A 24,276-nucleotide genomic window follows, 5' to 3' on the forward strand; every position below is an offset into this window, starting at 1 on the left:
CAGAAGTTTTAACATTGACCAAAAAAAAAAATGGTCTACTTTTATTTACAAATACAACTAAAGAAAGAGAAAATTTTGGGTTCAATCCCCCACATTTAGGGGGAGTTTTTTTGGGTCCCACATTTTTTGAAAGGCATAATTACAAAAACACCCATAAGGCTTGTGACATATCACATGGTATCCCTAAACATTGAAAAATGTCACCTACATCCCTTATTTTCAACTTCTTGCAACTTTGTCAACCTGTTTAAACAAATATGATTTAAAAACTCATTTTGGGAGAGATAAGACATTTTCATTCCAAAATTACCCTTGTGGACCTTTAGCTTTCATAACAAACCAAATCAATTTCTTAATAACTACAACTTGTTAATGAAACTGAAAGACCTTTTATAGTTTTCGATATCATCTATCTAAACAAAAAGAAAAAAAATAGAAACTCTAAATGATTTAGAAGACTCATACGAGTCATCCAAAAATTGTTACAGTTAAGAAAATAACTTTTTGCACCTTCAAAACACCTCAAATAAATTTCTAAATATATTGTCAGTAATTTTTTCTTTTTCTTGTTTTCAAGCCATCAATTTGGACAGAAATTTTGAACATTCAAAATATTCTAAACAATTTATAGGATCCTTAAATTCATCCAAAAGACTTTGCAGCAAACAAAATAAGTTATCTTTGAAAATGCCTTAAATGAGTTTGTAAACTTAATTTTAGACATTGTGTCCATTTTTTATTTTCAAATCATTAGCCTATACACAAAATTTCAAAAATTCCAAAGATTCTTAAAATTTATAAAACTCCTCCAATTAACGAAAACCGTTACAATAAATGAAATATTTTTTCAGCTTGAAAAACCTTAAACATAATCTTAAAGATTAATCTTTTGTACCTTCAAAACATCTGCTAGTATATTTTATCTTGCCAAAATTACGCCTGCACACTATTTTTTTTTTTTTTAATTTTCAAGCTTTTAGTACTATAGTTTCACTTTTAAAAAACTAGCTGAACAACGCAAGGGCAATTTTGGCATGAAACATCTTCTTTCTCAAAATTGTGTTTTTAATAATATATTTTGAAATGGACTGATAACGTAGTTGAAAATGAAGGAGATAGGTGACATTTTTCAAAGTAGAGGGTTCCATGTAGCATTGTCATGACCTTAGGAAAGGTTTCTGAAAGTATTTCTCACCTTATAAAAATAAAGCAAACTATTCCCAAAATGACAACCTGATATATATTATAGAAGCAAAATTAGAACGTCACTTTAGTTTTTGTGGAATCTAGGCACATGTGATATGTGCATGACATTAGGTTGACGTAAAAAGGAAAAAAAATTAAAAATTATAACATAAAAACAAACCATTCTCTTTAAAAAAAATTTTTTTTTTTAGAACATAAAAAGGACAGTGTATATGTGTGTAGTGTTAAATTAACAACAAACTTGCATTTACAATATTGAAATACAGTATATATGTCTGTGTGTATACATGTAGTTAACTGGAGAGTTTTGGTATTTTATTTTCTTTTGGAATTGGTTTTTTCAATATTATATCTATCGGATTGTAGTTAACAACAGGTTTGTATGCATACTCAGTGTTACTTCAATCTGACGGCGCGCCCTATCGGTTGCAGCAGTAGCAGCAAGAGCAACGCGCACGCGATCGGTTGCACCGGCCAAAATTTCAAACGTTCATTTTTTTGAGTTCCAAATATGAAAAAGACGTGGAAGGCACAGCAATTTATGCTGCGCATTTCTTTGGTGCAAAGGATAGAAAAGGAACAGAAGGGCGTTATTGTCAACCATCACCTCATAATCAGGGTATTATAGTCAAGCAACAAACACACAACCCCTGCCCAACTGGTCAAGCATCAGGCCATTGATTAAGATTTTAACCATCTCCAAATTGACGCAAATACCCACCTACTCATGGTGCCCATAGGGGGCCATGAGCACCATACATACCCCGATTCCCCCTCTTTAATTATCTTTGATTGATATATATACTAACCATTATCATTATCATTACTACATAAAAAGTATCATGAGCCACATTATGAAGTGCAAGTATAAGCATTCTTGTGATATTCGTTTTTCTTATTTCAATTATGTCATTGTTAATTGGTGATTGAAGTTTCATATTATACTTTTTTAAATTTATTATGATGATTATAATTCATTAAAATTCTTTTTTTGGGTATTTTGGAGTATCTTTAGCAAGTTACTGTAGATGGTTTTTTTACAAATTATTTGTCTTCGTAAAATACTCCATAAACATAGATGCTAAACAAAAACCTAGTTTTTTTAAAAACATTTTTAGTTTAAAAGCTGGAAAAGATTTTGGCTTTACCACTAGTTTAAAACTTCCAAAAGGATTAATAATTAAGATTAAACAATAATGTTTTAAGTTTATCTCCAGGACTAACAGACGAGTACGTTCCCTCCGGATTGGAACGTACTCAGTCAGTAAAGAGATGAAGGCCACAGCAACAACATGATTAACAAAACTCAAGTGAAAATGCCAACCGACTTTGCCAATGAAGCAGTGCACTTCTACACGTATTAAGGGTCCACATTTGGTCACATCATTATCATTTTTGGTCATTAGAGCATAATACTAGAAATATGTGTATGAAATATTTCACTTATTATGGCGATGTACACTTTCAATGCAACGAATGTACAATTCAAACTTGAGTTTATGTTGTAATGAATATGTAAACAAGAGTTACATTATGGCTAATCTTTGAGCATAGAGCACAATTGTTAAGGCACTTTTTATCTATTCAATGAGATTAACACAAATGCACCATCATTCAAGTTATTCTTTGTCTAACGTCATTAGTCAAGCACTTTAGCGAAAAGCAAGAGATATGTAATTATGTTGATGCCCCTTTCTTGGTAAGATGGAAGCAAATGCATCATTCAAGTTATTCTTGGCCAAAATTCATTCATCATTTTTTTAAAAATAATAATAATAAGATAGCGACAATGGCACGCCAATCCCCCATGAAAGTGAGTTCAACATCCATGGTTGCGTAAAGTTTAAAAGGCTCATTTCTCGATAATTTTACAATTTAATCAAAATACTTCATATCTCAAGATTCCATGGATTATTATTTTCTCTTTCCAAAAATAAAGGTTCAAGTAATTAGACATCACAAGCCTGAGACACAAAGGTAATTCTATGTGTTTTACATGCTTTTCAAATTAAGAATACTTCTTATAGGTGCCGCAAAAAAATCCCAAAAAAAAACGTCCTTTCTTGTTTGATGGCACGAGAATACTACAATATTTTTCATTCTAAAGCAAATTATAATTAGAGTGTCATGGAATACAGTATATAAAACATACACAAACAATATTGCCAAGGTCCAAACTAGTTTCGAAAAGCATGAGGGACTATTTAATCAGTTACACAAGTCAAAAATTGCAATGTAACGCATTCTATTGTTGGACCAATTACGTGATGAGATCACTAAGCCTCATGAATGAGACACGAAGGTCATTGTCCACAAATCAGGCTACTTTTTGAAGCCAGTTCCCAAAACATGACGGTTTTCAAACAAACGTATTCAGTGAATGCGTTTTTTGGGAAATGCATTCGCTAAATGCAATGTTTAAAATTTTAAGAAAAAAATATAGTTTTAGTCCCTAATGTTTAATCTCTATGCAATTTTAGTTCTTAAAGTTTTGACAAAAGTAATCTGGTCCTCAATGTTTAGTATATGTATAGTTTTAGTCCCTAAAGTTTTGGCAAGAGCAAATCCGACCTCCAATATTATCAATTTGAAGCATTTTTAGGACAACTGGTGGATTTTTCTAAATATTGATCGAATCAGTCATCTTTGGTCACATATTTGTCGAAAAACTTCTTAAAAAGTAGCGAAATAACAAGTAATCTTGAACAATAAGAATAACTTGCACGCTAGCACATTAATAACTAATTAATTGAGAGAAAAAAAGAAAATTTGTTAATCTATACCTAAAATTAGGTCTTACAATTTTTTTTTTTTTTTGCTTGGAGACATTGGGAATAGTCAATGAAAATGAATTCTGGATTGATGAACTAGGTACATTGAAGTTTTAAATTAAAAATTTTCCTTCTTTTAACTATTTAATTAGTTAGGACATGAGTTATGAGTTCTTAATTTTGTTGCTTCAACTTAGCTACTATTTTGCTTCTTTATTTTGAAATTTAAATTAATAGGCAAATGATTAGGCGTGACTATATTTTGTTAGTAATTGAGATAAAATTATTCAAATGTCCTAAACTAGATTCAAATTGGATATAATGGGGACCAAATTTGCTCTTGCTAAAACTTTATGGACTAAAACTGCAGACGTGCTACATATTAAGGATCATGTTTGCTTTTGTTAAAACTTTAAGGACTAAAACTGTACATGGGCTAAACATTGAGGACTAAAATTGCATTTTTTTAAAAATGGAAAATTTATGCCTACAAAGAATGAAAAGTGGCATTTAGGAAATGCAATTTTTTAACAATTGGGGTCGGTCTAGTGGCCAAAAGAGAGCCTTTAGAGTTTTCATGGTCATTAGATTTAGGGTTTGAATCCTGTATCTGACAGTTGAGAGCAGGAAAGGTGTAGGGATAGGTGGGAGGGTTAAGAAAAATGCAACTTTTCTCAAAAGTTGCAATTACGAAATATGTTTTTCACCCTTTGGAAAGAAGTTTGAAAAACATCACTTTTAGGAATTTCTTTTTAAAAACTAGCACTCATTGGGGATATACTGACGGGCTTTTGATATGTGTATAAGTTTAAATCCAATTTACTCTTTTTGACTGTAAGTATCACTACAAGAAAAACAGCTTATAAAGGCGCATGAAAATGTCACAAGTCACACTTTGTTGAGGCACTTAATATATTGAGGCAGATACCTAGTGTACCATGTAAAACCTATGTCACAAAAGCTTTTGAAGGCACAATTAAGTGCCACAACATAGAAAACAATTCAGACATCCAGAAGTGCCAAAACAAGGTTATAATACTGTTGGCTTGTCAAACCAGCAAAAATAAAAGTTCCTACTCTAAAAATATGAATTCGAGTGTAGTGGTGAGTAGGGTCGTATCCACAGGGATTGGGTGATTTATTTCTTTGTGAAAAATGGGGGATTAGGAGAAATTAACCAAATAGCTCACTTGAATAAAAATAAAGACAGTATCACAAAATTAAATAAAACTAAATCAAGAAAAGGCAACACTCTAGTCGAAGGTCTAATCTCCACTTTGGTTCATTTAATTGATCATCGATGCAAAGGTGAAATCACTTATTCATAAATAAACTGGTTATGGTTGTCAACACGCTCTGACAACCTGCCTCACCTTACTGTTTCGATAACCACAACACGCTCTGTGGCTATTTCTCTTACCAATTAAGCAACCCTAAACAAGCTCTTAGGATTTAACCTATTGACAACATTAATAATTAGATAAACTACCAATTCTAACCAACAAACACACACGCTCGGTTCATTTAAGTTAGATTATATATTCCCGTGACATAGATTCGAAAGTTTCTTTTACAATCAAATTATATCACGCGCCACAGATATTAAAACCATCAAACAATTACGGATTTGATATTTTAGATGGCAATAGACTATTTCGACAATTAAATATTGATCAGGTATTTAACTGTAGCAAATAATCATAGTCATGAATGAGCAGAGAATATATAAATACTCATAAATAAATGAAGCAAACAAATCAAATTAGATCTCATAGTATTGTAGAACCAAAGCTTCAATTATCCTTCAACTAAAAAAGGAATTAATTAGCCGCTCCTCCTGGTAGAGTCGCGGCCACAAGGAATACTAGGGTTTATTGTAGAGAAAAAGAGAAAAAGAATGAGAGCTAGAGAAAGAATTCCCCCTGGCCGAAGGCTTCCCTCCTTCTTATACTCCTACGAGACTAGTTTAATCCCTATGGACCAAGGAAATTGTCTCCTAAAAGGAAAAGACTTCCTTTTCTAGTCTTATTCCTACTTAAACTAATAAAGTAATAAAAGTTCAATAAGCTAATTCCTTTCCAAATGGAATGCATCGCTCCACAATTGATCAGAACTTCCAATTTGTGGCTAATGTAGCAATCAAGGACACGGCAAGTGCAATTCCGTGGATTCAGTCCTTCACTTAGTCATCTCGCGTGCCCACGTCTTATAGAGTGCAGTCTTCTGAAATTCAGCTTTAATGCCCTTTTTACTCCATTCTCATCAACAACTTGTAAAAACAATACCAAAAATCAAATATGAATAAAATTTATCGCTTAACACCACATTTTAGCAAAATAAAGGGGAAATTATTCACCAATTATATGCACAATCAGCCACTTAACAAATGCTAACACCTAAAAATGCCTTAATTGGGATTCAACTTTCAAGAACTCAGCTTTTTAGAGGCACAAAACAATGTCATCTTAACTTTAAGTTGACACTTATAAATGCCTTAACAGTCCGTTCTTGAGATAGTAGTAAATGTCAAAAAATGATTGTTATTGAGGCATGCAAGTATGTCAATGTATATCTTAATGTAGATACTGGCATATGCCTCTATATTAACCTTTAAAGATGTTTTAAAATGCCTCAAAAACCTACTGTGTAACAAGAAAATTTCTACTGCGAAAAACCGTTATCGCAACACTTACAAGTGCCTCAATAGACTGAATTTGTTTTTCTTTTTTATACCCAGCCACAGGTATTACGGTGAATATAGCATTCCTATTGTATCAATATAATCATACATTCATATTGGACATCTCACATTCAATGACCAAAACCAACAATATTTGATTGAACAACCACTTTCAAATTATCTCCATAACCAATGATTACAATTAAAGTGCTCATAACTTCTAGTAGTTTTTCAACCAACCAATTAAACTTTCATCCTTGCAAAAAAAAAAACATAATATTTGAGACAACATTCATGAAACAGCTAGAATATCCTACTGATTGTTTGCCACGATTTCACCTAAATAGCACTAGATAAATTAAAATCAACTAAACCGCTGGTAGACCAACTTCTTGTAATATATGCAACAACACTTTGTCCTTTTACAGTTAGAGCACTTCCATATAAATGGATAAGTATCCATATGCTGCAACACCTTGTCCACTTTTGAATTTCAGCACATCAATCTTCGCAAATTTTACCTATAGCATAAGTATATTATGTATTAAAATCCATCATAATTATCCAATGAAACAAACATATGAGATATTATCAGTTAACATAATTTGAAAGCTAGAAAAGCAAAAACATACTAGTTTTGTTGGTCAAGCTATAGGAGCACCAATTGAGTCAGCAAGTCTGTAATAGCTAGAGAACAAATAGTTTAGCAGGTTTTCTATATCTTATCTTATACATTAATAAGTTCCAAAAGGAGAGGTTGAACAATTACCTTCTCGACTATATTTTTTTTCGATGTGCCAATAAGGAATGGATGATGTAAGCAGCAAAGTAGTCCGACAGAAATACATTTGGAAGCAGTCAAAACGGAAGATCCAATTACAACCGAAGCCTTCACCAAAAGCTCCACAGGTGGGATGAAGGGCACTTGAGGATCCAACAAATTTTCAGAGTCACTGCAAGCCAAACAATAAAATAAATAAAAAGAACAAAAAAGAATAAGTAAATTATGTACAAGGGTAAGTACAAGATCATAATAATCAACTAAATTCCAACTGTTGCACTGAAGTTTAAGCCAAAAGACAAACTGACATACAAGAATCTATCTTACAAGCAAAAATATAGTAGGAAAAATGGTGCACATGATTTTGGAGGCCATTCCTTGAGTGAAACAAATCCACAACATAGTTAATATTATTACATGGCCTCTCAAACACCTCTGGTACAAGGAACATGGTCCAATACCCAGCCAAGTCCATTCATAGACATACCCAGAACTCCAACATCAATTTTGAACCAAAACTTCACAATTAGTCAAGTCATCTGCACCCCAGCATGAAAATACATGCTTACTAAGCTGCATCTGCCCCAAAATATCTCACAATCAAACAGCATCACTTTGACCAACAAATCACCACTACCACAACCTTTTGAACTGTAACTATAATACCATTTCTACCAGATCCTTAAAGTATAACATCAAGATTCACATGAACTACAGGCAATCAAAGACAATTTGCAGTTTACTTCATAATATATTAAATCCCAAAGCACCCATAGATGAAGAAATTACTTGTCTAGATCAAAGCGTTTTCTAGGCTACACTTGTCTACAAAATTACTATAAAGTGGTCATTGCTCATTAGAAAGACTTAAAAAGCACCCAAATCAAGAAGAACGCTATATAAGTCAGTCTAATTATTGGGGTAAAGAAAAACAGATCTTTCTCCATATTTACATTCTTAGGTCTTGATCAACCTGTCAACAAATAATTTCATGCATAGTTTTTTTTTATGAATTCATCATCATCATCAACATCAAAAGCACACTGACTCAGAACTTTTACAAGAAAGCGCTCGCTTGAAGAAAAAACACAAAGGGCTGTTTACTTATGCAACTAAGAAATCATAGACAAAAAAACAGAGAGAGACAACCACCCTTAATTCAATAAAATCCCAATCTCTCTGATTATCTCGTTTGGCCTCAAAGAAAATGGCTCAGATCTTTCATCAGAGCAAAAGAGGGAGAGAACCACCGCCATGGCTGCAAAAACCCAGTTGCATGCAAAAGGGAGACGGGAAAGATTCCCCCATTTTCAGGCCATCAGGGTTGCCCTGCTAAGATACGGGTCTGTTCACCTCAAATTGCCCTGCAAAAGAAAAACTTGCTCCGATTTTGAGAATAAAAAATAATCATCACAGCCTTTTTGACGTCATCTTTTCTTTTCTTTCCTAAACTCGCAAAGTAAAGCCCCTGGGAAGTTTTCCAGGGAATCGGAGTACAAGGGCTCGTTTGGTTCGACTCAGTAAAAAAAAATGGGGGCGCTAAGTGTAATTAACCCTTGTCTAAAACGATGAAGGGATGTCAGTTTTGCTGTAATGTGATGGAGAAAGAAATCATAGGCTAAGAAGTAGAGAGGGGCAACCACCCTTGAAGAAAATCCCATCTCCCTGCTCGCATCATTTCTCGGAGCTCCCTCATGCCTAGTTGGAAAAAAAAAAAGAAATTTTTTTTCTAGTTGGAAAAAAAGAAAGTCATGAAATCCTTCATCTTTATTGACAGAAATAAGATCAGAAAAGCAAGATTCGACTATCTTAAGGCCGAAACCTTGGGATTAATCTTACCTACCATTCAACTATATATCATGGAAAACGCTGTTCATGCGTCCTGGTGGGTAGTCGAAGATGAAAATGCATTCAGCTGCTCGCCCAATTCTAGACCCACCAAAGTGCTTTTTGTTTCTCTCTGCTGCACTTTTCTTTCTAGAGAACTAGTGAGAGCTGGGAATGATTTTTGGGAAAATTTGAGGGTCGAGGACCAAGAGACAGAGAGTGAGGGAAAGAAATGGGTCAATGAAAAATGAAAGTGTTGGAGATGGTAGATTGGTTGAGGACCGAGAGGGAGAGTGAGACAGAAAGATGGGCACTTGGGATTTGGAATTTGGGACAATTTTGCCGCTATTCTTAGGCGCCAATTGGGGCATTTTTGCTGTTTTTTTAGTGAAACAATTTGCCGCTTCTTTTAATGGGCCAATTTGGGATTGTATTTCCTTCTAATAATTGTTGAGGCACATCTTTAAAATGCCTCTATAATTATATTCTTTATATTCTTTTATTTTCAGTTTTTCTTATAAGATTTGTCCCTTATACATTGTCTTTTTTATTTAATTAATAAGTGCTAATATGGCAAAAACTACCTAATGCCTTAATAAGTGTTTATTTGAGGCATATACTAAATAGTGCCCTAACAAGTATAACATAATAGGGAAATTTTCTTGTAGTGTATACAAGTCAAATTAGTAATTTAGACCATATATCGAGTCGATCCTGCAAGGAAGATTGGATAATTACCAGCACTACTAAAACTTCTCTATTATTTAGACGATCAATGAATTAAATAAAAGAAAACTATGCTAAACTTATGCATGAAAATTACAAATGAAAGCTTCTTAGGTTATGATATCCCTAACTATCCATGCAAGTGAAATTACCGGTTAATTGAATGGTATTATCTTGGCTAGTTATGATGTAATTTCCTAATATACGTGATATCCGCTTTCGCCAGTGTACCAACTATACCTATAATTAATTCATACCTACTTTCGTGGTTATGAAACTAACTACAGTTTCATTTCTTCTATGAAATTACATGAAATAAGTCACTAAAGCCACAAAAGTGCACCTCTACTTTTGTGAGTATATTCCCTATATTTATCACTTTCTTGAACTAGTATTAAATCTCAACTTTCATTGCAAACTTAAAACTTTAAAATTATCATAATTAATGATTGGCTAATCATGATTAGAGAAGCAAAAAGTGATAAATAACTTGCTCAAAATAATATCATCAAATAGTCAAATAATAAACATTAACAATCATAGAAAGTTCAACCAAACCAAAGGCATAAACTTTAAAAACACATAATAAACATAGAATCCAAACTTGTATATTAACTAAACAATAGAAAAAGAAATGTAACCTTGTCACATGAGTTTATCGCCTCCGTTTTCATCTCCTTCTTCATCTTTGCCTAGCTAATAAACAAAAAGGATGGACTAACTAATTAAACTATCCTATACTATACTAACCTAACACTAAAAAAATGTAAGAACTACATTTTAGTGGTATTTCTTGCACTCTCCAAACTCTCTTGAATCTTGCAACTCCATGGCTATTTATAGATGAATTTAGTCAAGAACTGAGGCTTCAAACATCACTTTTACAGCTGCAAAATAGTTGTCACACGTCCATCAATAGCTGTGAATTATTAGAGGAGAAAACAAGTTGTGCAAGTGGAGAGCAGCTATTTCTGACCAAAATCCAGCCAATAATCAGTCTAGAAACTAGCCGGATTGTCGGCTGGATTGCTTCCCTGCTTTACTTCTCAATTTCTATTCAGTCTTCAATGTTATTCCAATTTTGCATAAACTTCAACTAAACTTTTCTTGATGATAGAGGCTGAATTAACTCGTGACCAAAACATAAAATATAAAACTTGTATCCCTTTGAGTTAACTTTCCAATGCATCAAGAATCACCTCATTTGGATTTGTGTAGGCTGGAAAATGATGGAAATGCCCTTGACTGCTCAATGCCTTGTTTCAATTTCAACCATAGAAATTGACTATTGTAATTTGGCTTTTTGACCAGGAAAACCTTAAAAATGGATTTCGATGTCTTCACAAGAATTGTAGATCTATCTCTTATCTTCAAACCAGTTCAAGAATCATCTCAATCCGATTATTGTAGCTCAAGTTATAGCCAAAATATAAAAATGTGTCAAATCTGTCAACTTTCCTTTTTCATCCAAATAAAGTCTATTTCTAATTCCTATAAAAAAATTATGGACAAAATGCAAGTAAAAAGGACATAAATCTCATTTAAACACTTAAGAGCATTTCAAACTAATTATAGCCAAAATAATCCATTTTCTTCCTATAATATTGCCAAAGTGACTAAAAGTGGAATAAAATATTATCCAAATATAGTACAAAATAGTCATGATACTCCATCATCCACAAGATAATTCTATGTGCAAAACCAGCCAACTAGCAAAATAAGTAATACATTGACAATAATGGAGAACCTTTTGGTCTCTCGTTTCTAACGAGATGAAGTAACTGCCCCTGGGCGATCCTTTGTAAAGCCACCCTGAATTGAAGAAAGCTCAGGCAAAAATGCCAAGCAACTTCCATTGCAAAAGCATTTAATTTCCCACTGAATCGAAGCCCAGCACTACACTGATTGGGAGCTTCTTATTTGTCACATAATTATCATCATTTCTTGTACCGAAACATAGTAGTCGAAGTTGAGTTGGACCACGGGGATGTTAATGTAAGCATAAATACCTCATGTGATTAGGGTGGTTGTACACCTTGAATGCATCCAATGTACAATCCAGCATGGATTTGTGTTGTAATTAGCATGTGCAAATAATGGAACTAATAATATGGACCATTAAGCTTTGTATTCAATCAGTAAAGATGAAGGCACTGATTAAGAAAATTCAGGTGAAAATGCAAAGAAACCTCAGTGGCAAAAGCATCCAACTTTACCAACGAAGCACTGCACTTCTGCACAGAGATTGAGGGCTTTTATAATCCGTCACACGATTCTGGTTATTACTTGTTAATATTAGAATTTTGGGGTAGTAAACATGCATTGACATGAACTTCAAACAAATGTACAATTTAAGCACGAGTTTGTGTTGTCATGAACATGTAAATAAGATTCACATTATGAGTAATCTTTCCCACAATTTGTCTCAAGCAATTATGCCTAATAGTTTGTTGTCATTTGACAAAAAAAAAAAAAAAAAAAGATATGTAACAAGAAGTATGTAATTTTTCAAGCCCCTTTTCTGATAAGATTGAAGCACATTCATCATTCGAGTTATTCTTCACCAAACTTCACTCATCATGTTTTTTATTATTAAAAGAGTGACAATATGCCATTACCAATCCCCAGAGCATGAAAGAGAGCTCAACATCTTTGGTTATGTAAGTCTAAAAGGCTGACTTCTGAGGAATTTTACAATTTAATCAAAGTACTTCAATTTCAAGATTCATTGATTCTTATTTTCTTTTCCAAAAAAAAAAAAATAGAAGTTCAAGAAATTTGACATCACAGGTCATACTCTTGGGACACAGACATATATAACCATCCTATGGATGTGCTTCACCTGTTTTTTATAAATAAAAATGACTGCACTATTGAATACTTCGTATGGCTTTTTCTTTCTTCTCCCAAGGAAAATTTCCTTTCTTGTAATAACACTAGACTACTAAAGTATTTTATAAGCTAAAAGCTAATTATTATTAGACTAAGTGTCACGAAAAGAGTATTAATATTTCTAAACTAGTTTCAAGAAGTATGAGACACGAAGGTGATCATCCAAAAGATATTTCTGCACATAGAAGATCCAAAATAACTGTTAATTATAAAGCACTAATTGGGCAATGTAGAACTCTGGAAAAGCATTTTACTCTTTTTTCCAATTTGATTGTGATCATCGTTTATTGTCCCTCCTGGATGGAACTTTAAGTTACACCACTTTTCCAACAGTCATTCAGATATATTCAGATTAAAGGGTTCGGGCATTCAATCAGTAAAGATGAAGGCCCCATCAACAACACGGATTAAGAAAATTCAGGTGAAAATGCAAAGAAACCTCAGTGGCAAAAGCATCCAACTTTGCCAACCAGGCGCTGCACTTCTGCACACGGATTGAGGGCTTTTGTAAATCCATCACACCATTTTTGTTATTTCTTGTCAATAAAACGTATGTATGCATATGAACTGTCTCAGTCATTATGGTGAGTCTACACCTTCAATGCAACAACTGCACAATATTTTAATTAAGCACAGGTTTGTGTTGTAATGAATATGTAAATAAGGGTCACATTATGGTTAATATTTTCCGTAATTTGTCTCAAGCAATTATGCCTAATAATTTGTTGTCATTTGATTAAAAAAAAACAATGAGATGCGACAAATTCAATGTTCCAAGTTTTTTTTTTTCTGTTCAAACTTCATTCGTAGAACATTTTAACAAAAAACAAGAAATCTGTAATTGAAGCACAGTCATCATTCAAGTTATTCTTTACCAAGTTATTTTTTTTAGGGTAAATTCCACTTTACCCCCTTGCGGTTTAGCTTTTTTTCACATAACCCTCTAGTGGTTTCAAAAGCCATACATAACCCCCTTATGATTTGGATTAAAGTGTCAAAGTGACGGAAATTATCATTCGTAATGGCGTCACCTAAAATGTCAAAATTACCCTTATGTAAAGTTAAAAATTATTTATTAACCAAGGGGGGTTATGTGTATATTTTGAAAATCATAAGGGGGTTATATGGTAAAGTACTAAACCATAAGAGGGTTATATGGTAAAATATAATAAGCATACGGGGTTAATGTGTCATGTATTTATAAGGGTAATTTCGACATTTTTAGAAGTTCCGTTACGAGTGACTATTTCCGTCACTTTGACACTTTAATCCAAACTATGAGGGGGTTATGTATAGCTTTTGAAACCATAGGGGGGTTATGTAAAAAAGGGTAAACCACAGGGGGATAAAATGTAATTTGCCCTTTTTTTATTATTGTTGTAAAAAAATCGGGCTTTTTATTATTAAAAGAGCGACAATATTTTATTACCAATCCCCCACGCATGAAAGTGAGCTCAACATCCTTGGTTGTTTAAAGTCTAAATGGCTCGCTTCTGAAGAATTTTACAATTTAATCAAAGTACTTCAATCTCAAGATTTCATTGATTCTTATTTTTTTTTTCAAAAATAAAAGTTCAAGTAATTCGACATCACAGGTCCGATTCTTGGGGCACAAAGGCATATATAACCATCCTATGGAAGTGTTTTTCATGTTTCATAAAAAAAATGTGACACCAATTCCCCATGAGAATGGACACAAAATCCTTGGTTTTGTGAAGTTTAAATGGATCAATTCTGAACAATTTTACAAAAGAAACAAATTACTGATGATTATCTTACAATTCCTTGATGATTGTTCTCTTCAGAAAATATACGTTCAAGTAATTTGAGACACAAACCTATAAACCATCCACTTTATGTCTCTATTCTTAACCAGCCAAGAAGCAAGGTAGCTGGTCCAAAAAGAAGATTCCCTGTTTGTTTGTAAGAAAAGTTTCTCTACCTAATAGGATTATTGCTATAGTTTAGTTTCTTTGTAACTAATTATTACAACAGTTTAGTTTAATTTTCCAATGCTTGAGGCTCCCACTGTAGAATAAAGCACTAGCACTCGAAGTCCTATCTTAGAAGCAATTCAAATTCTTTTCTTCTCCAAACATTTCTGCTTTTAGCTGCTGAAGCTGAACAATTCCTTCTTACTCATTCCAAAAATCATCCTGATCACCACCTTAATTGATACTAGAATACTTTTCTTCTAATTTCAATCCCAAGCAAGAAAAAAATGGCCGATACAGCTATTAGCGCTACTATTCAGGTTGCATTGGAGACGGTTATTTCCCTTTCCGCTGATCGTGTTAGTTTGGTTCTTGGATTCAGAGAGGAGTTGAAGAGAATATGCAACACTGCTGAAACCATCCGAGGTATCCTGGCTCATGCCGATGGGAAAATGCATATCCCAGGGATGAAAAATTGGCTCAAGCAGCTTGAAGGAGAGCTTTTTGAAGTGGAGAATGTGCTGGACGAACTCAACTATGAAACTCTACGTCGGGAGGTGAAGTATAGAAATAAACTCAAGAAGAAGGTATGCTTCTTCTTCTCGTACTTTAATACAATTGGTTCTCGTTCAAGGTTGGCTTCAAAGATCAGGGAGATCAACAGGAACCTAGAAAGGATCAATCAGGAAGCAAATAACTTTGGAGTGGTCTCCCAGTTCCATATTGAAGCCTCACTCCCTGCTGCTTCTGGAGCCACAGCAAGCCGACAAACCGACTCTATTCGTGTTCCAAATGTTGGAAGAGTCGACGATGAATCAAAGATTGTGGACATGTTATCGAGCCCCTCTGAAAAGGTTCTTTCTGTTATTCCCATAACAGGCCCGGGAGGTTTGGGAAAGACAACTCTGGCGAAATCAGTCTACAATAATCCAAAAATAGATGGGCACTTTGGCCAAAAAATTTGGGTTTGTGTGGCTAAAGAACACATTAAGATAATGGAGCTGTTCAAGCTCATTTTGGTACAATTGACACGAGAAGAAGTTAAAGTGGATAACAGAGAGGTTATCGTTAAAGAAATTGGAGAAAAGCTGAAGGGAAAAAAATATTTCCTTGTTCTTGATGATGTGTGGAATCATGATCAAGGATTGTGGAGTGATTATTTCAACACTTTGATGGGACTCAACGAAACCAAAGGAAGCTGGTGTCTTCTCACTACTCGGTTGAAACCAGTGGCTGATGTTGTATGTACACATTTGAAGATGAATAGCGGTCCTTATTTCTTAGGAAAGCTATCAGGTGATGAGTGCTGGTCCATCATAAAAGGAAAGGTGATGAGTGCAGGGGAAGAAGTACCAGAAGAATTGGAAGCATTGAAGAAGCAAATTTTAGGGAGATGCGATGGCCTACCCTTGGCGGCAAGTTTGATTGGTGGCTTGTTGCTTAACAACAGAAGAGAGAAGTGGCACTCCATTGTGCAGGAGAGTCTTTTGGATGAATGTCAAAGTGAGATTGATCAAATACTTAAGGTGAGTTTTGATCATTTGTCACCTGCATCAGTTAAAAAATGTTTTGCATATTGTTCAATTTTCCCCAAGGATACAGAATTGAAACAAGATCTATTAATTGAGCTTTGGATGGCGGAAGGTTTTGTTCAACCAGATCGCCAAAACCAAAGATTGATGGAGGAAATAGGGGGCGATTATTTGAGGATTTTGTTACAAAATTCCTTACTGGAAAAAGTAGAAGAGTATTGGAGAACATATTATAAAATGCATGATCTCGTGCATGATTTTGCAAAATCAATTCTCAATCCTAAAGGCAGCAGCCAGGATGGCTACCTTGCATTGGACTCTTCTAAAGGTTTGGCAGAAAATACCACAAGGACAATACCAGCATCAATTCACACATTATTTCTCCATCTAGAGGGTGGCGTATCTACTGACATGCTTTTAAGATTCAAGTGCTTGCATGTTCTCAGATTGTATGGCGATGATGTCAAGTTTCTGCCGAGCTCCATTGGCAAACTACTACATTTGCGGTTGCTCGACATTTCATATTCTGGAATCAGAAGTTTGCCGGAATCTCTTTGCAAGCTATATAATCTGCAGACACTAACAATGAGAGATTATGCACTTGAAGGAGGTTTTCCAAAACGGATGAGCGATTTGATCAGCTTGCGACATCTAAACTACTACCATGATGATGCAAAATTGAAAATGCCGGCGCAAATGGGACGATTGACTTGTCTTCAAACTCTACGGTTCTTTAATGTAAGTCAGGAGAAGGGTCGTGGTATCGAAGAGCTTGGGACCTTGAAATATCTGAAAGGATCGTTGGAGATAAGAAATCTTGGACTAGTGAAGGGCAAAGAAGCAGCTAAACAAGCAAAATTGTTCGAAAAGCCAGATCTGTCTCGCTTGGTGTTTAAATGGGAGAGTGGGGATCGGGAAAGCGATAACCGTGATGAGGATGTGTTGGAAGGTCTCCAACCTCACCCAAATTTGCAAAGGTTGGAAATTCGATATTTTATGGGTAATAAATTTCCGCAATGGTTTATGAATTTGTCAAAATTGGAGACATTACGGATACGAAAGTGCAAGAGATGCAGTGAACTCCCCTCATTAGGACAACTGCCATCCCTCAAAATTCTCTATTTGGAGGGATTGGACAACATTCGATTTATTGGAGATGAATTCTACGGTATTACTGCTAATGAGGAGGAGGAGGAGGAGGAGGGCAGATCACGAGCATCAGGGAGCATCAGTAGAAGGCGAAAATTCTTTCCTGCCCTTGAAGTACTCTATGTAGAATATATGGAGAATTTGGTAGAGTGGAAGGATGCAGACCAAGTGAGGTCAACAGTAGCAGATGTCTTTCCCATGCTGAGGAATTTGAGCATTGAAGGTTGCCCCCAGCTGACCGCTCTTCCATGCTCGTGCAAAATTCTAGACGTGGGGAATTGCGGTAATCTAACAAGTATAAAAATGGGTTACGGCACTGCTTCTATTGAGCAGTTGAGTATCGGATATTGCGACAATCTTAGGGAGCTGCCAGATCTGGATCTGTTTGGATCGAGTTTGCAGCATTTGACCATCGTCGGGTGCCCAAGATTAATCAGTCTAGGAGTAAATGGACAGAAATGCCCCCTACCATGCCTCGTGAAATTGAGTATTGTTGAGTGCGATGGGTTGACCGCTATATCCGACAAAATGTTCCAGTCATGCCGGTCTCTGCGGTCCCTGTCGGTGGAGTGTTGCCCCAATCTGGTATCATTTTCGCTTAATTTGCAGGAGACGCCATCTCTCGAGCGATTCATCTTAGACAACTGTCCCAAATTGATCCCTCATAGTTTCAAAGGATTTGCTTTTGCCACCAGCTTAAGAGAATTGAGGATCAACAGTCCCTTCTCCTCAGATGATTCCTCAGTCGATGATTTTGATTGGTCTGGTTTAAGATCTGCATCAACACTCCGTGAGCTTCGCTTACGAGGGTTGCCTCACACGGAGTCCCTGCCACACCAGCTTCAATACTTGACTACCCTCACTTCACTAACTCTTCACAACTTTGGAGGAATAAGAGTGCTACCGGATTGGATTGGAAACCTTGTGTCCCTTGAAACCCTAGAGCTATGGGATTGCGACAAGCTTCAGTCTTTACCACCCGAGGCCGCCATGAGACGCCTCACCAAGTTAACTTGTGTCGACGTCCTTGATTGTCCTCTATTAAGACAACGATACACTCCCCAAAGAGGCATCTACTTGGAGGAGGAGATTTCAAGTGATCCGGTGAGATTTTCCTATCTAAAGTTCACACTCATATATATGTGTATAAATTTTTTGTATCTGCATCTCATTGACATATATTTCCTCTTCAGTCTCTTGTACTCTTTTTCTCCATCTCTTTTCTGCAAAGTTATTCTCCATAATTAATTCTCTTCTTTTGGGCAGACCTTGGTTTCTCTTCAAAGATTAGTTATAACAAAACCTGGTTTTGAGCAAATTGGAAGAGGCCAAAATTCTGGATTTTCTCTGCATCTCGCCATTGAAAGATTTTGAACATCTTAAAAACTCAATATTAGCAACGATGCATACACAATTAGCCTCTTTGTTTGAATGTGTTAGCAAATGTTCCATTGCATGTGCAATGCTAGATGTGCATGGGAGCATTCATCATTTTTCTATCACCGATATTGCCAGTCTGAATGGACAACATTAAAGCTAATCAAGAAACATTTGCGAAGAAAAATCAAGATACAATTTGATGTTCAAGTTACAATAATTTTGGATGGTTGTTTGTCATGTTTCACAAGTTTCAGAAGTTTATACGTCACAATTACCATGCAGGCAAGCAGTGAGAGCGAAGAAGAAGAATCGACGACAATGAACTAGCAGGCAGGGACGATGAATGAAAAAGCATTCATGGTGCTCAAACATCAGCTTCATGGTGTTTCCCATCGTTGTTGAAGAAAAAGAAGAGGTCAGGAGGTATGTTGTGCAGAAAAGTGATAATGCAGCATTTCTCTCCCCAAGAACTCTTTTCTTACCTCCATCCAATTTAGTAAAAGTACAAGGAATTGGTGCAAGTTTGCTTTTTAGTATGCTTGGGTGATGTAATTGGCCTAAAAACAGGGCATTTTCCTGTACTTTTATCTGTTTGTGAACTTTTACCCTATGCCTACAGCTTATCTTTTGCTCTTTAAGATTTTTATATTTACTTGGTGCTAAACATGTCTTTTGATTGTGACAGAATCTGGTCTTTTCCGATTTTCTTGACTAGTTACCAGACCATAACTTTTCTTTGCTTTCATTGTTTATTATAATTGGAGGCATACTGAAATGTACCATTGTGATGCTTTCCAGAGTCTTAGGAGGCATAGCTTATGTTATTGGACAAAGGACAGCATCGTTTGTTGTTTCATTTCTTACTAGACAGAAGTTATTTTCATTGACCAGACAGGGTTTGAAGATGAAGGCAATTATCAATGATCTTTATTAAGCTCATTAGATATCATTAGCTTTGATGGAGGCTTCATAAATAGTTGGTTCTCCCCAAGTTTCTCAAACATAAGGTTTTCATCTTCTCCTACTCAGACTGCAGAAAGGAAGGTAACAATTTAGCTTGTTCATCTTCAGGGAAGTTTTGGTAGTTTTTTAATCTGCATTCTTGATATGTATTTAGTAAATCAATTACCAAAACTTTTTTTTCCTTTCGTGTAGCATGCTGATTGCTGAACTGAAAATGGCTAGTAGCAGGCCTGCAAAGTGTGATATGGAGGAAGAATAAATTGGGGGGAGGGGGAGGGGGGGAGCATGGAAGCTGACACTGGAGAGCTATCAACATACAATGCTTATTTCAATCAAACTGGAGTTGGTCTATTGGTTCAGAAGGGATTTCAGGCGAAGAGTTGGATGCATCAGAATGATGTGATAAGTACATCCTGATAGTACGTTTTCTTCAGCTTTATTTGGAAGTAAAAGTGCATCTGGTGACCAAATTTATGACATTTTCATCTTTTTTTTTTAAAAAAAAAATTAATCATTTAATGTAGAGATCATAGAACTCTTGTTACTTTTCCTCTTCCAGAAATCATTTTTCGTTATTTCTTTCGCCTCTTTTAGCTGCTTCCCTTTCAACTACCGGGTCCAAGATTTCGATTAATCCATTGCAATCACCACAGGATTTCTCCTGGTTGGTTCCCTTATTTTCACATCTCATGACTGTTTGATTACTTTTGGGCTTCTGATAGATTCATCTTCTCTTTTTTCCAGGATTTTTACACTGGGTGGGCTTGTTTGGGTGTTCTTCAGGGTTCTGATGCTAATTTCTATGCGGCCGTAAGTTTACTCTGACTTCTTCTGTTTGTTTTCCTGCCTTGGTTAATTCACAGCACTTGGTTTGTATATATGCGTGTGTTTTCTGATATGTGTTTTGTTGCTTTTGGTTTTGCTTAGGCTGCCATCTTTTGTGTTTGCCATTTGTTAACTACTGTGTTTTTCCTGCTTGTCTTTGTTCAGGTTGCCCATCAGTCCTAAATTTCTCATTCGGTGAAAGTAATGGCAGTAACGGCAGCAGAAGCTAAAGTTACGCGCCTTCCAATCCTTAAACATCCCCGACTCCTTTCCCTTTCTTTTGGCGTGAATATTGCTTTATATTAGGTTATCTCTATGGTCTAATCGTATTCTTTATGTATACTAACTACCGAACTACATTGGAAAGTTCTTTTTTTTTCCCAGTTCATTGAATGTTAATTTCTTGTAATGTAATGTTTTACAGTTTGTGCTCACCAAATTGAACGGAGCTCATGGGTGAATTACATATGCTTTTGAAATTCAGTACACTTAAAAAAATTTTGTGTCTTAAATTTTACTTAGGACTGGTGTATTTTGGGAATAAGAAGATATAAATCTCTTAATTTTAAACTGAATTTCTGTTTTTCTTCTGGGGAAAATTTTATTGTGAAACTTAGGTCTTATGCTTGGGTAAAATGGGTAACTAGAGAACAAGTGGTTCCAAGGCAATCAATTGAAGGAAGTGTGAAGCAAAAAACAGGAGAAAAGGCTGATTAAACAACACCGAGTAACAATGTTCTGTTATGATGGCTCAGATACTAAGGGTCTTGAAAGCTACACAACCACCATAGCTTACCAAGATCGACAGTGATTTCATAACTCTGCCCTCCTTACTTTCCATTTTCTTATTTTCTGTATATTTTTTTATATGAATTTTTAACTGTGTACCATTTTTTTTTATGAAAGACAATGTTTTGTCATTCGATTATTTTGAACCACAATTGTGAAATCGGTTAATGTATCAGCTTCTGATTTTTATAAGTTCTGTGATGGGATATTTCAGGTTATGAAAGCAGTTGAAGCTATCGAAGGCTACTATTAAGGCACAGGTTCTGATTTTCTCTCCTGACCATGCTTCAATTTCCAATGAGGTTGTTACTTGGCATATGAATTTTACCATTCAGTCATCCGGGAAAAGGATTATTCACATGTGGTTCTTATTTGCTTGCAAGCCGTAATTTGGGTCTTGTTGCCCATAAAATGCTTTCTAGAGTTGCAAATCAGTGAGTTCATGGTTTCATTAGACTTAATGGATAATGCAGATAAGTTTCTCTTGATTATGTGTGTACGGTTCTGAGATAATTTTGTATTATTGTTTGAACTTGCTCTCAAGTCTCTTGTTAGACTTAATGGACCTAGCATAGTATCCTCTGCATTCTAATCTCATTTTTCCACTTAGAAACTCTGTTTGGTTTTGATTTGGGAAGCAGCAAAGTTCATTTTAGATTTGTCATTAAGCTCTGTTGTTATTTCTTTTGTGACCATGTGACAGCACACTGATACGTATTTGTATATATTGTTCTTATCAGCAAATTACAATTTTTTGTCTTTTTTCTTTGCTTTTACCTGGTATGTGGATAGATTGATGTCCGGAGGTTGTAAAGAATAGTAATGAAAGATTGCATGAGTCATGTCTTTTCTTTTTCTAGATATTGAAAAAGCATATCTGCATTTGACACAATTTGTCCCCAGGATTTTGACGCTGACAAGTACTTATATGATACCTTTTGCAGACCCCGTCCAAGGTTCCAGAGGGAGTGTGTTGAGCGCAATAACAAGCTGTTGTACTACATCCTTGATTGCCTTAGCATGGGTTCATCATCAAGGTTGAAAATTTGGAGATCAGCAGCAAGGCCTTGAAAATTTGGGCCCTCTCCCTTAAAATAGGCTGGACTAGAAGTAGGTGTCGGATAGACAAGTGCCGTTAACCAAAAAAAATAAAAATAAAAATGGCTGATTGTTGGATGCAGGTACAATTGCTTAGAGTTGCCAAAATGATTGACCCTTGTGTAGGAGGAGATTTTACAATACTAGAGGCATTCAATATGCTTAAAATGGGGGTTTTATGCAGCCAAGCTAATGCAATTTTGAGGCCTGATGAGGTTGTTTAGGTGCTCCGAGTTGTACCTATGCAATTGTTGAACCAAATGAATAGCCAGGGCAAGATGTTGGTTTGCCTGCTGACAATTCGACTGTGTTGTAAAGCTACTGGAGTGAAATAGTTGACAATAAAATAGAGAAATTGTTAGAATTAGTTTATAAGAAAAGGAATGGGCAGATTGTTTCATAAAGAGGCTAAAGATTGAAACGTACTTAGTGCAGATGAAAAAACATAGCTGTCAATTATTTTCTTACATAATTTTTAGAGAAAAATGCAGTTTTAGTTCCGATGTTTAGTTAGTATGCCAAACTAGTCTATAATATTTTGATAAAAACAAATGTAGCCTCGAAAATTTCTAATTTTGAGCAAATTTAGGATAATTTATCGAAATTCAACCATTCATAGCGGTAAAAATCAAGTTTCTATTAGTCAAATATTTTGGCTTTTCATTATAGTTCCCAAAGTTTGAAATTTCAGTCATTATAGCCCTTAAGTTTCAAATGGTATCTTCGGGGATTTTAGGACGAAATTGGACATAAAAAGGGTTGAAATTGTACTATACATACTAAATGTGTTGATATAAACTTTTCTTCTTCTTTTTTATTTCTTTATTTTATTTATACATACTACTAATTTATAACATATATCTGCTCTTTTGCATACTTGGTCAAATTTGGCACAATTCATCTAATCATATCAAACTTTCATTCATTTTGATAACTAAGCAATCAATTAAACATCCCTTTAAAATGCTAAGTTGATTGAACGGTAAATTTTTTTTTTCTGTTTTTTGGCATTTTATTTGGTTATCAATTGAGTTTCGAATGAAATAGATATTTTATATAATTGCATAAATTCATAATGAAATTATCTATGTATACAAACATAGATATAAACACTTTAAAATTTTAATATGGAAATATTTGATTTGATATGAAGGAAGTATAAGAATAAACAACAGGGTGGTTTGTCAAAATTCCATACAAGTTCTTCATATTAGTAATTACCTTTACTTGTTACTATAATAATGATTCAAAATTATAACCGTTTGAAACTTACATCCAAACCAATACATCTATAGGATGCATTACATCCCTCTTGTAGGTGGTTACTTTTTCTCTCTACGTAGGGAGCAAACTTCACCTTTTGTGGGTGTGTGAACTTGCTTTTTCAAATTTAAATTTCCCGTACTTTCTTAGTCCAATTTACAAAAAACAAATACATTTCAATACAAATTGATGCTAGTCTTCCGTCTTGATCCATATCGATGGTTGCTCCAATGGTGAATTCGGTGGAATAATTTGATTTTCATGATATTGTCGTCCTTTTTCTACTTGAGTCATCGGTTGTGGCTTCTGCGAGTTTCCAAGCTGGATTCGAGCTCTGCTGAGCTTGCTCTCTGGCTTCCAACTTCCAGCTCGATCGTAATTTCTACTTTCAGACTCTTTCTCCATCAATCTAAGTTTTGCTTTCAGGTGACAGTTTCCTTTGCAGTAGTAGTAGCTTCGT

At 35.0% G+C, this 24,276-nt stretch overlaps 1 protein-coding gene across 10 annotated transcripts; it reads left to right on the plus strand.

Moving 5' to 3' along the window:
* Positions 1-15,023: 15,023 nt before the first annotated feature.
* LOC113699624 (putative disease resistance protein RGA4) lies at positions 15,024-22,933 on the plus strand. 10 transcript variants are annotated; one of them, XM_072046178.1, is made up of 9 exons: positions 15,027-18,602; positions 19,161-19,301; positions 19,677-19,922; positions 20,034-20,260; positions 20,436-20,505; positions 20,586-20,651; positions 20,832-20,972; positions 21,670-21,757; positions 22,400-22,933. In XM_072046178.1, exons 1-2 carry the CDS (start codon positions 15,105-15,107, stop codon positions 19,203-19,205), a joined length of 3,543 nt encoding a protein of 1,180 aa, XP_071902279.1. In that variant the 5' UTR covers positions 15,027-15,104; the 3' UTR covers positions 19,206-19,301; positions 19,677-19,922; positions 20,034-20,260; positions 20,436-20,505; positions 20,586-20,651; positions 20,832-20,972; positions 21,670-21,757; positions 22,400-22,933. The 10 variants fall into 10 exon arrangements, with proteins under 10 accessions (XP_071902337.1, XP_071902356.1, XP_071902314.1 ...); XM_072046125.1 differs by having other exon boundaries at positions 21,670-21,715; XM_072046157.1 differs by having other exon boundaries at positions 20,832-20,897.
* Positions 22,934-24,276: the final 1,343 nt, after the last annotated feature.

The sequence above is a fragment of the Coffea arabica genome, chromosome 1c (assembly GCF_036785885.1).
Source record: "Coffea arabica cultivar ET-39 chromosome 1c, Coffea Arabica ET-39 HiFi, whole genome shotgun sequence".
NCBI classification, from domain to species: Eukaryota; Viridiplantae; Streptophyta; class Magnoliopsida; order Gentianales; family Rubiaceae; genus Coffea; species Coffea arabica.